The sequence below is a fragment of the Cynocephalus volans genome, chromosome 11 (genome assembly GCF_027409185.1).
Source record: "Cynocephalus volans isolate mCynVol1 chromosome 11, mCynVol1.pri, whole genome shotgun sequence".
NCBI classification, from domain to species: Eukaryota; Metazoa; Chordata; class Mammalia; order Dermoptera; family Cynocephalidae; genus Cynocephalus; species Cynocephalus volans.
Genome location: NC_084470.1, coordinates 2,081,889 through 2,093,956, shown reverse-complemented (window position 1 = coordinate 2,093,956; position 12,068 = coordinate 2,081,889). Strand labels below are relative to the sequence as shown.

At 49.6% G+C, this 12,068-nt stretch overlaps 2 protein-coding genes across 2 annotated transcripts in view; one reads left to right on the top strand and one right to left on the bottom strand.

Moving 5' to 3' along the window:
* Window positions 1–1,554: 1,554 nt before the first annotated feature.
* On the bottom strand, window positions 1,555–2,358 carry LOC134390911 (proline-rich protein 2-like). Its single transcript, XM_063114680.1, has one exon. The coding sequence runs from the start codon at window positions 2,356–2,358 to the stop codon at window positions 1,555–1,557; it is 804 nt and encodes a 267-aa protein (XP_062970750.1).
* The window catches only part of TBX20 (T-box transcription factor 20), a 52,017-nt gene continuing 42,305 nt past the window's right edge, over window positions 2,357–12,068 (top strand). The window contains exons 1-4 of the mRNA XM_063115276.1: window positions 2,357–2,480; window positions 5,787–6,039; window positions 7,291–7,455; window positions 11,011–11,119. Of these exons, the coding sequence (XP_062971346.1) occupies window positions 2,357–2,480; window positions 5,787–6,039; window positions 7,291–7,455; window positions 11,011–11,119 (651 nt within the window). The remainder of the gene's footprint in view (window positions 2,481–5,786; window positions 6,040–7,290; window positions 7,456–11,010; window positions 11,120–12,068) is intronic.

Genomic DNA, 12,068 nt, shown 5'->3' with positions numbered 1-12,068 from the left:
TCTCCTGCGTCGAAATGCAATGGCACGTATTCTTTAACTGAGTATAATTCCGCAGCAACTTTTTGAAAACTAAATCCAGCACACAAGATCTGCAGCCGCCTGTGGAAGCATACACCGAGGTTCAGACAAATCACGACATCCCCTAGCACCCCCCACCCCGAAAAAAAACCCACCTCTTGAGGGAAATCGTCCTTCCTGGACAAATCCTAATCCTTTGAGACAGGGAAGGAAGCCGTGGGTAGCTTACGTTCAAAACGAGGAGATGTCATTGCGACATGCTGTGTGTGCTGGGGCGGGGGGCGTGTTGGGGGAGTGTGGAATAATAATATAATGACCGAAGGGCTGGGTTGTTCAAAACCAGCAAAAGATTCAAAAATGGAAACCGGTCCTCGGAGGCGTCCTGCGGCTTAGCCTCCGTTCCCGGCCGCGGTCTGAGTGCGAAGCTTCTGCTTGCAGCGTCCTGAGCGCTGCTGTCCACCGCCCCTTGACAGGCCGGCCACGCTCGCAGGGCCTGCCCTGTAAACTCTGCGCTCCCCTCTGCCTGCAGCAGGCAAGGGGGACAGGCGGGGACCGCAGGGGACAGGGGCCTCTCGGCCACGCTGGGCCGGGTTTTTCTCTCTCAAAAGCAAATGGAGATGGGCTAGTCAAAGGCGAAAACTCCTTCAGCACCAAAGGCTGTGGTTTTAGGAATTTCCCCAAATATTTACACATAGAGACTTTGCACTTCATGCAGCACTTTGTTAAAAACTATTGACACAGGATGATCGTGACTGGCTTAAATCATGACCCCTACCCCCCGCGGTGTCATCATTTTGTTTACAATGGAAGAAAGTCAGCAGCTATTTTGACTTTCGGTTTTCGCCCAAAACTTTATTTCGGGAGCTGGGGGCGGGGTGGGGGGAGACAGGATCTGTTTTTCCCCCTTTTCTTTCTTCTAAGGCCCACCAAGGGGCTCCTAATCGCCAGACCGACTGGCTGGAAAGGAGAGCAAATATTTACATCTGCAGCTTGAGTGTGTGTGTCGGCCTGAGTTTACACGGCTCCCAGTGCAGCGGATTACCCTGCGAATTCGGAGAATTTGAGCTATTCGGGCAGAGCAAGGCCCGCGGGGCGCCCCCCACAAGGCCGTGGGACGTCCGGGTTTGGGCCACGTTTGCCGCGGCGGAGGGTTCCGTGTCCGCCGAGCCCGAGGGGCTGTGAGGCGCGCACTGTGCCACTGCGCGGCGCGTGGCTCCCGCGGGGCTCTGCGCCCTGCCCTTGGCCGTCCCTTCGGCCACCGCCTCCCTTTGCAGAGTCCCCTCTGGAATAGGAGCCCCGGGCGAGAGGCGCCCCGGTGCGCCGCAGACGCCGCGGGCCTGACAGTAGCGTCCTTTGCCGCTGTTCCCAGCCCTCCCTGACCTTGGCTTTTGCAGAACTGCGTCCCTCTAGCCCCCCTGGCAGGAAGGTAGAATCCGGGGAAGCATCGGGGGTGGGGTCCCCAGCCCTGGCAGCTGCCCCATGCGTGGGACCTGGGGTTCCCGGCCGCTTCGCGCTGCCCAACTTTCTTTTGCGGCGTTACGCGCGGGTAAGAAAAGGATTGGAAGAAGCGAGAAGTCTCGAGGCTCCCTGGTCCGGGTTCCCGAACAGGGCCACGCCTGGACCTGGGTCTCGGGCCGCGACAACAGCGCCCTCCGGCCCCAGGACGGCGAAACCCGGCGGGGGCGTCGCCTCGGCTGAACGGGCGCCGGGCTCCGGGCCGCCGGGGCGCGAGGACACGCGGGCGCCGCACCCTGGGCGCGCCCTCCCCGCCCGGCCCGCGGCCCCGCCCCCGGCGGCGGAATCAGGAAGCGGTGACGTGGGGTGGCGCTGAGTGGCTGCCGGCCGCCGGGGTCGCCGCCGCCAGCAGATTAAGGCGCAGCGCCGCGAGCGCCCGGGCGCAGTGCCGGTCGCGCCGCGCGTCGTCCGCCCGCGCTCGGTCTCCTCGGTGCCCGCGCCCTCGCCGCGGCGCCCGGCCGGTCGCCACCTCTCTGTCTGCGGCCTGGGTCGGTCCGGCGGTCGCCAGCGGGGCCGGGGGAAGCCGCGGCGGGCGGGCGGTGGCCCCTGCGCTCTGCGCGGCGGATGCTCGGTTCCGCCTCCGGGCGGCGCAGCCTGTCGTCCTGCCGGGCACCCGCCGGCGCCCCCGGTCGGTCCTGTCCCTCGCTCCCGGCTAGTTGGAGGTCTTCGCGGTGGGGGACAGGAGCGGCCGGCCGGAGGTCTGGGGAGTCCCCGGCCCCGCTGCGACTGCGCTCGGGAGCTCCGCGCTGTGTCGGGGCTTTGTCTCCCTGGGGGCGGCTGGACGGCAGGCCCCGTCCCCGGCCAGGACCGCGCGTTGGGGGCCATGGAGTTCACCGCGTCGCCCAAGCCCCAGCTCTCCTCCCGGGCCAACGCCTTCTCCATCGCCGCGCTCATGTCGAGCGGCGGCTCCAAGGAGAAGGAGGCGACGGACACCATTAAACCCCTGGGTAAGTCGGGCTGCCGGGCTGTCGGCGGACGACAGAGGACGGGGCGCGCCGCACCCGTCTGTCCCGGCTCGTGCGTGGCAGCTCCTGACCCTGCGGCTGTGGGCCGTACGTCGCGGCTGGGAGGTTTGTTTCTTCCTGGCCCTTTGTTTATTTATTTATGTATTTACTTATTTATCTATCCATCCACTTATTTTCGGAGGGGGCCTCGCAGGCTGTTGGACCCCACGGGTGTCGCGTCTCGCGCACGGGCTGGTCGCGCTGTCCATCCGTGTAGAATCCTGACATAGAGTCGGGCACGTGCGTGTGAGCGTGTGTGCAGACTTGCTGGGGTTGAAACATTCAGGCGTCCGTGATAATCAACCCCCTTTTAAGACTCAAGGGGTTTACAGTGCCTGTAACACCTGCTTTTGCATTTGAAACCAAGGAGACACTAAGTGACTTAAGGAGAAACCAGTTTAATTTTGTTTTCCTCTGGCTTGAATGGACTAAACAGAATCAGCTCTTTAAAAGCACGGGAAAGTGCTGTAGAATAAGCCAGTTCTCAGGGCATGGACCCTTCTCCTCACAAAAGCTCCAGAATTCTCAGTAAGATATCTCTGTATAACTGGGGTCATTTTCAGCTGAGGTTGGCAAAAACATTAACCAGTAGCCGTTTCCCAAATTCTTCAACTTTTAGTTATGTTGATTATTTAACCTGCCTTATTTAACGACCTTTACCGTTTACAGAAGATACATAGGGATTATGTTCTCTCCTTAGCTCTAGTTGGAAACTGCCTGAGATAAGTCCTTAAAGATCCATTTATAATTAAGGAGAGAAAGAAATGTTCTCATCATCACTTCTTAGGTCCCCAGGAAATAATTAGTACACTTCTTGATCGTCTGGTATCCCTAAAATAGTGAAAATGATCAAATAGTAAAGTTAAGGTAATTTTTCTTTTTAATCCTCCCCAACTTTTCCTTTCTTCTCCCCAACCTTCCCAGCACTTTAACTTATCACATCTAAAATAATAATGTGAAAGAGGAAGTGTTAGAGATGAAAATAAAGAGCTTAGGCAGAGAGAAGACAGAACTGAAATCCCAGTAGCAACTTAGAACCAAGGAAAAGGAAACCGGAAGACTTCTAGAAAACAGAATCTCAAAAAGTCTGTCCTCCAAGGTTTTCAGTCCTTTTCTCTGCTGTTTCCTATCCACCTCCCATAACAAGCTAATGCTGCCAAAGAAACGGAGATAACCCATCGAACAAACACTAACTGTTTAGAAAAACTATCAACTCCAAAGTTACATTTGTGGAACTTCCAATACTATCCATTTCTACATAGGGGATCTCTGAATTCTTTACAAACACCCCCAACTTGGTTTGGTCCCTATTGGGGAAAGACGATTTCAGGTTAAAACTCCTGACAGAAGTGCAGACAGCGGACTGGGAGACATGCCAGCTCCAGCTGCACTGTCATTTCAACATTACTTCCTTCTCTGTTCTCCTGAGAAAAACCACCTTCTACCTAAATTCTAACCTAGAAAGTGTTCCCAGCTCACAACAGTCCTCCCACCCCCTGTCCCCCACAGATAGTCTGTAAAATGAACATCCCACCCCTGGCTTTCGAGAAGGGCTCTGAAAAAATGAGCAAGCATGCTTGTTGCTTACACTGGCCAGGTCAACAGAGCACTGTCAGTGACTGCAAGCCCAGGATTCCAGCAACGGAAACACCTGAAGGCTCCAGTGTGATACCTTTGTTAAAGTGGCACCTCTGTGTGGCGGTGGGGAGGCGGTGTGTCCGTGATTCTCCAATTAAACGTATGAAGTCCGTTTAAAATAACTGCCTCAGACCACTAGAGCATTTCTATTTTTTATTTCTCTCCTGCGCTTCCCAACCCCGACTCACTGGTCTGTCCAGAGCTTAGGGAGTTTGCCTCCTTCAGTTGTCAGAAAATAAAAAACTTAAGGCTACTTCTTAATTCTCTGTAAAGACATCATGTAAATGTATTTCTGAAAATATTCCTAGAAAATAAGATTTTGCCATGGCCTGCTTCCCTTTCTTTGAATTTGAAAAAAATTAGGATGGCAATTAATTTGATTATTATGAATTTCAAACATTTTCATGAGTTGGGTTATCATTGTATGAGAAGAAACGGTAAACGTTCTCTATTTCCTTTTTATTCGCCATCAAGGATAAAAAATAAGGATGGGAAATAAAACGTTATGATATATGCATGTCACATATGCCCATTACATCATAGACATGTACACACATACATTTAGAACTTGTTTTAATTCCTTGAGGGCACTTACAACACAGTTGTTTTGAGATCAGCTTTACATGGCAGACTCAAGTAGTTTCTTTTTTAAGGGGTGGAAGATAATTGGGACAATTACAAAAGTCCCCCTGTATTCCATCAAAGTGACTGGTGTAGTCCCAGGCCCTTATCAGCTGTGCAGGAGAATGTGGTCTTGGGCAGTGTGGATGGCAAAGCATTCTTCCCACTTTAAGCCCTGCTAGCCTGGGAGCGAGGTGGTTTTTCTGACTTCCAGGACTTTTTTTGGAGAAAAAAAGTTACATATATTACCCCTCAAGTGGTTGTTATAAGTCTGTTCTGCAAAATGTCCCAGAGAGCCCGCTCCTGTCACTTAGCAAGCTATATGCTAGCATCTTTCATAAGATCCCAGGCTGGGAGTGAATTTACAAAAACGTCCTAACCTAACTGTCATCCTTAAACCTAGAAAACCGAGAGCCAGGCATAGAAGTGAAGTGACCACTTTTTTGTCTGTTTTTGTTTAACCACGCCCCACTTTTCTCCCACCACCCCGTCTGTCCATGTTTCCTTTTCTCTTATGGCGAGAGGGCTCAGGAGTCCAGGGGAAGCTCTTTGCAAAGCCCGGAGGGCGACCTCTTCATTCCCTTGGTCTCTTCTGGCTGCCAAAGAGGAAGGACCGACTGGCAGCAGGTCCAGGAGCTGCCCAGTGTGGGGTCCGGTGGGGTAACAGTAGGAGTACCTGCTTTTTATCCTTGTGATCAGCAGCGTCCCTCTCTCTGCTCCCCACATTTTTGTTTTCCACGGTGGGTTTCAGTCATGGTGGTAACAAGCCACAGTCCTAGAGCTCACCCGTTGGGCTCAGGGAGCGGGCACTGGGCATGTCACTCCGTGGGAGTCCCGGGCGCGTTGGCACAGTGACGGCTCACCCCTACCTTCCTGGAGTTCCTGAGCCTGACTTTTCCAGGTGCCTGTTGTGGCCATACTGCTCTTCTGGGGTCGTGCCTTGCCGGGCGGCGTCCGTCCGCTGTCACTGTCCCTTCTCTCTGCCTCCAGAGCAATTCGTGGAGAAGTCGCCGTGCGCCCAGCCTCTGGGCGAGCTGAGCAGCCTGGAAGCTCACGTGGAGTTTGGTGGCAGCGGCGGCGGCAGCCCGTCTTCGTCCTCCCTGTGCACCGAGCCGCTCATCCCCACCACCCCCATCATCCCCAGCGAGGAAATGGCCAAGATCGCCTGCAGCCTGGAAACGAAGGAGCTCTGGGACAAATTCCACGAGCTGGGCACCGAGATGATCATCACCAAGTCGGGCAGGTAGCTGGGCCTCCGCGCGGCCGGGGTGGCTGGGGCGCGCCCCGGAGCGGGGAGCAGAGGCGGCCTCGCCCGGGGACGGCGTCTTTCCGCGGGACCGACTGCTGGTCCTTGGCGGTCTCGGGCGCTGGCCCTGGGAAGCCCTGTTGCGGCCTTGATGAGAAGGGCACAGGGACCGAGGGCGGCGCGGTCTCAGCTCCTGCAGCCGGGGAGGCTCCGGGGCGCAGGGTCGGGGTCTGGAGGTGCCGCTGGGCGCGGCGAGGCCTCCACCTGCGGAAGCCGCCAGCTCGCGTTAGAGCCTAAAACTGAAACGTGGGCGGGAGACGCGAACTCGGACGCCGGGGCGCGGGTGGGGAGGAGCGCGGGCGCGGGGCACGCGGCGCCACACGGGCTCGCGGGGTGCGGGTGCGGGCGGCCGCGGGGTGCGGGGTGCGGGTGCGGGAGGCCGCGGGGTGCGGGGTGCGGATGGTCCTGGGGTGCGGGCGGCCCTGGGGTGCGGGCGGCGCAGGGGTCCCGGAGGCTGCGGCCCGGGCGGCGGCTTTGCAGGAGCAGCGTTTTGTCGCTGAGCTGCGGCCGGGTCCGCGGCTCGGTCGGCTCCGGAGACTTCGGGCCCTCGGGAGCCCAGTTAACGCGCACAGGCTTTGCCTCATCGCAGACCTTCTGGGGGTTTAAAAAAACAAAAACCCACAAACTTTTCCCCTAGCAGCGAGCGCTTGAGTAAAGGTGACACTTAGCCATGTCTCTGTAGTCACATCTCTGCGGCTTTACAAGAAAACAGGGTGGGGGCCGGATGCGGGAACTCAGGCTCTGTCCCCCTCCGTGACTCGGCTCAGTTCACTGGGCGGTGGGAGCGGCGCCCGTCCCCTGTCCCCCTGTGTCAGGGCGGTGGCAGCGGCGCCCGTCCCCTGTCCCCCTGTGTCAGGGCGGTGGCAGCGGTGCCCGTCCCCTGTCCCCCTGTGTCAGGGCGGTGGGAGCGGCGCCCGTCCCCTGTCCCCCTGTGTCAGGGCGGTGGGAGCGGCGCCCGTCCCCTGTCCCCCTGTGTCAGGGCGGTGGGAGCGGTGCCCGTCCCCTGTCCCCCTGTGTCAGGGCGGTGGGAGCGGCGCCCGTCCCCTGTCCCCCTTTGTCAGGGCGGTGGGAGCGGCGCCCGTCCCCTGTCCCCCTGTGTCAGGGCGGTGGGAGCGGCGCCCGTCCCCTGTCCCCCTGTGTCAGGGCGGTGGGAGCGGCGCCCGTCCATCCTCAGTCTCTCTTTGCCAGGAGGATGTTTCCAACTATCCGGGTGTCGTTCTCGGGCGTGGATCCAGAGGCCAAGTACATAGTCCTGATGGACATCGTCCCGGTGGACAACAAGAGGTACCGCTACGCCTACCACCGGTCCTCCTGGCTGGTGGCCGGCAAGGCCGACCCGCCGCTGCCAGCCAGGTGGGTGCCCCCGGAGTTCTCGCCTGAGCGAAATGCATTTGCCCCGCTGGCGGGACGCCTCTGCTTTGTGTGGATTTTAAGCAGGTCTGTCTTTAGAGCAGAGGGCTCTGGCGGGACCGCATTCCAAGCGTGAACACTCCAGGGCCGACCCTGCAGAACAGGGCTAGGCCCTGACAAAGGCGGAGTTTGTGCGGGCAGAAAACGTTGGCCTGAATTTTATCTCTCACCAGTTTATTTCAAAGTTTTCCTTAAATTTCAGTATACGTTAGTAATGTGGACCCACTTCATACGTATGTATAAATACACACATCACTTCTAATTAGCTACTTGAAAGCAGACTGAATAAACCTGATGAAACGGTTGTGCTGAAGTCCTTTCTAAAAGAGTGCAATTTTGGAAAGTGTTTGCTTATGATAAATATTTAACCATGTCTCTATATCTGCACATGATAAACATCCTTGTGATAAAATTTGGTTGTTTCTGACCAGTAAAGAGCTCAAAGTTTTTAAATAAGTAAAGCAAACTCTTTTTTCCCCCTCTCCATAAGTTTAATGGATGAATGTAATTCAACAACAGGTTAATTTTCTTTTATATGAAACATTACTCAATATATTAGGGATCCTTTATGTTTATTTTTGTTCTATTTATTGCTAATAATATTTTTTCCAGGTGTGTCCTGTTTTAAAAATCACATGCAAACCTTTATTGTTGCTCCTTTGCCCAAAGGAACATTCTGGAGGAATAAAGAGCACATGTTTGCTTATGTGAATAGTAATAGATGAAGTTGCAGGAATCTCACTGCATACTTAAATATAAAACAAAGAACATTAACGGACTTTACATTTTAAGTTCTAAAACCAAGCCTCACAGCTTTTAAGCTGTTTTATGATGACTTTTTTTTTTTTTTTTTTGTGATTGAAAATTCATATCAGAGCAAAGAATTTATTTAAATGTATAGTTTAGTAACTTTGAAGTTATGGCTGGTTCTTTGCAAGTGTCTAGTCTGGAGCTGCAGTCAAGACACAGAAGCAGTACAGATAGTTTACACATACAGCTCAGATAGAATATTCAGTTTAATTGGTAGTTGATCACATTATTGATTGCATTATAGTATGCTAAGTACATTAGACAAGAGATTAAAAGCAGTATCTCAGAGTTTTTCATTCTCACAAGAGACTAATAAGGACATCTTCCGAACCCATCCAAGTCATTATATTAAATAACAGTCATGACTAAGAAATTTTTTTAAATTACTGCTTGTTTTTGAACAAGATTCACCAGTTTTCAGTAGATATTAAAATTAATAGAATTAGTGTTCTCTACTATTTAGTAATAAATGGCCAATTTACTATTCTTGAGATTCCTTCCAAAACTTTTCAATATTGTTTTAGACCAGACAGAGAGACAGAGAAGTATTTTAGTGGATTCCTAACAATTTTTACAAGCAAATCCTCTCTCTCTCTCTTTTTCCTCTCAGTCTTTCCCATAAGTTAATCATTCTTTTTTAACATACATTTTCTTCCTATCTGAAGGTATGGGGAGCTGGTGCAGGCCAGCAGGACTTTGGAAATATGACATGTCTTGTTTATGTTACTAATCTGTTCTGGTTGGGGAAGGAAAGCGTGTACCAATACGCTATCTCAACTGAAGCATGTGTAAGCCAGTGCTGGAATTTTAAGTCCCCTGGGTGGGATTTGAGAGAGGAAGGCCTTCCTGTATGTTTTCTTAATTCATCCGAGTTCAGTTTATTTATATTGATACTAGATAAAAATGTTTAGTGCATTGTGGGATAGAAATATTCTAGATAATTTAGCAGCTACTCTTTATTATTATTATTAAAAGAAATAGTTTGCTGTACCTTCTGTCTTCATAAGGGAAAGGTGAGGAACTTGGGAGGTGATAATTTTTGTACTGATGGTAGAAATTCCTTGTGGTTCTAGATCTTTGAAGAATTTTATTTCAGACTGAAGTTCATCGGTCAGTCATTTCTAATCAGGAGAAATAATGCTCAACAATATCATTTGATCATGATAATGGGACAGACATTATTCATGATCTAAAATATTGTGAAAAATTCATATAGGACTTTTTTCCTTTAAATTAATTAATATTTAAATAAATTAATGTTTTTGTTAATGTGGTTACATAGATAGGCAGTACTTAAAGAGGGAACATTTCATCAACTTCTAGGACTTTAAGTTATTCTGGACTTTTTTGGGGGGGAGGATGTGGTACTGAGCAGTAAAACAACTGCACGTATAAAGTTATAGCCTTTGTATGGGGGATGACACTTGAAATTCTATTATGGTTGTTCTATCAAAGAATAATTCAACTGAAAGGCAGCTAAGAGCACTTCTCCTACAAACAGTAAAACAAACAGGCCTGAAGTTCTTCTATGGGTCTGGTAAGAATCTTTAGTGCTGTCAGCCTTTTTTTGTGCTTTGCTCCTGGTGGGCTTTGTGAGTTTCAGCATGTGTACACAATTATTCTGTTCTTAATCCTCTGTGTGACAAACCGGCCCAGGCTTCTTAATCTGTACATGAATATTGCAAGGAAAGGTTTTGTGACTCTTTCCCTCTCTTGCTTTTGCCTCAACCAAAATATTTATGTTTGATTATAGTTATAAGAATCCTGCATAAAATGTAGATATCGATGTCCTGTTACATGGATAAAGGAATTTGTCCTATGAAATCAAGAATTTCGCTTTCCCTCATTAGCTTTCTAGTCTCTTTCTGACTTCAGAAAGATGCTAGGTTTGGTATTTGCACAGATCCATACTTAGGGTGGTGGCACAGGCAGAACAACTGGCCTGCATTTAACTGTGAGTGAGTAGCAGTTGCTTTGCACAAAGCAGTTGATCAATACATGATAAATAAATTTTTTCCTGTCAAAGCTTTTGTTAGTTTAAGCAAAACTAAACACAGATATATAAATTGAATAATTTGGAGCCTATCCAGCTGGTCTTAACTCTCACTTAGCACATGAAGAGAAGATGATGAAAGTCGCAGTGTTTAAAGTACCAGGAGGAGCGACAGACTCTGCTCTGATCTGTGGACTGTTAAAAGTTCCTCATGTCGCTGCATTAAAATTACTCATTCCTGTACGTGTAAAAAACCCATACTTAAACTGAGTCACTTTTAAATTTAAATAAAGGGATTCTCTAAAATTGTTTTCTTTTAAATTCTTTCTTTTCATTCCTTTTTAGTGATGCACATAGCAGGAGCTCAATATGCAATGAGTGTAACCTACAGCGATAAGATTCTGTATCTGACAGAAGGTGACCAGCAGCTGACTAGGCAGATGGGAAAGAAACAATACAGCAGATGATGAAAAATGTATTAAATATTACCCCTTTTAGATCATTGGTGCATGAAGAAATGCATTAGATGTTTTAGAGTTATTTTGGCATTGCTGTCTTAATAAACTTAGGGTATACGGGGCAAATAAGATTTGCCACTTATATGAGGTGTATGTTTCCTTTAGAATCAGAACATTTTGTAACCTACAGATGGGGATTTTTAAAAAATGTCTCAAAATTCTCTCATACTTTCTCAGGCTCTATGTGCACCCAGACTCTCCTTTTACTGGCGAGCAACTGCTGAAACAGATGGTGTCTTTTGAAAAGGTGAAACTCACCAACAACGAACTGGATCAACATGGGCATGTAAGTACTGGGCCTTGGACCGTGCAGGGTCCCCAGGATGGGGTGGACAAGTGACACAAAACTAACTTCCTCCAAGTCCCATCCTCCTCTCCCTCTCTGCTTTCCACCTTCCATCTCTGAGTCGTTCTATGAGAACCTTCGTGTTTTCTTCAGGAGACCTTGACTGCTTTTGTCAAGAGGTCATTTGCAGGAATACTGTGTGACATTTCTATACAAGAGGGACAGGGATCTTCTGTACCAGAGTTTTTCTAAGACTTCTGTGACTGCTTTACCACCTGAGCCAACTAAACAAAGGGAATATGCATTTTTGGAGGCTCCTGCAGCCTGTTCTCAGATTAAGCATCTGATTTCTGTCAGTGGTATACCAGATAATAGAGCAGAAAGGGAATGGGCTAAGACCTTCTGTGGGGGGTTCCTGAAGTGTGTTCTATACAGCACGTTCATGTGAGATGCAATAGAACAAAAGGGCTTTATGTCCAAAGAAGTTTAGGAAAGTGCTGTTTACTTGTTATGTGTTCCCTTTTTGTAGAGTTTCCTGAACATTAAAGCATAAGGAAACCCTGCAGTTAAAAACAGAACAATTGGATTTTGTATCAATAACAAATTTATTAAAATGTAGAAAAAAGGGAAATTAGAACTCTGAACTTTTATTGATTGTTAATAGAATAAATAGTCATTGGTGCGGGCCCTTAGACATTTGACAAAATTCCTTTTAAGGCACTATCTGTGATATGATTTCATGTTCTTAAATAAAGAATCACGTAAAAATTCTGTTTTAGATTTTATGTTAAGAAATCTTTGGACAAACTTGCATACTACTTTTTGATGAGAATACTGTTTCTTTTTTGCCTCCATTGTCAGGAAACACATGGGTATTTTAATAGTTTCTTTCCTCGGCTTAGATATTCTACTGTAATTATTATTTCTCTCTTATCCCCTTTACTGAATA

Bases quoted from the DNA above. Each gene is read 5' to 3' on its own strand.
- LOC134390911 (XM_063114680.1), bottom strand. From the start codon at position 2,358: ATGGCCCCCAACGCGCGGTCCTGGCCGGGGACGGGGCCTGCCGTCCAG.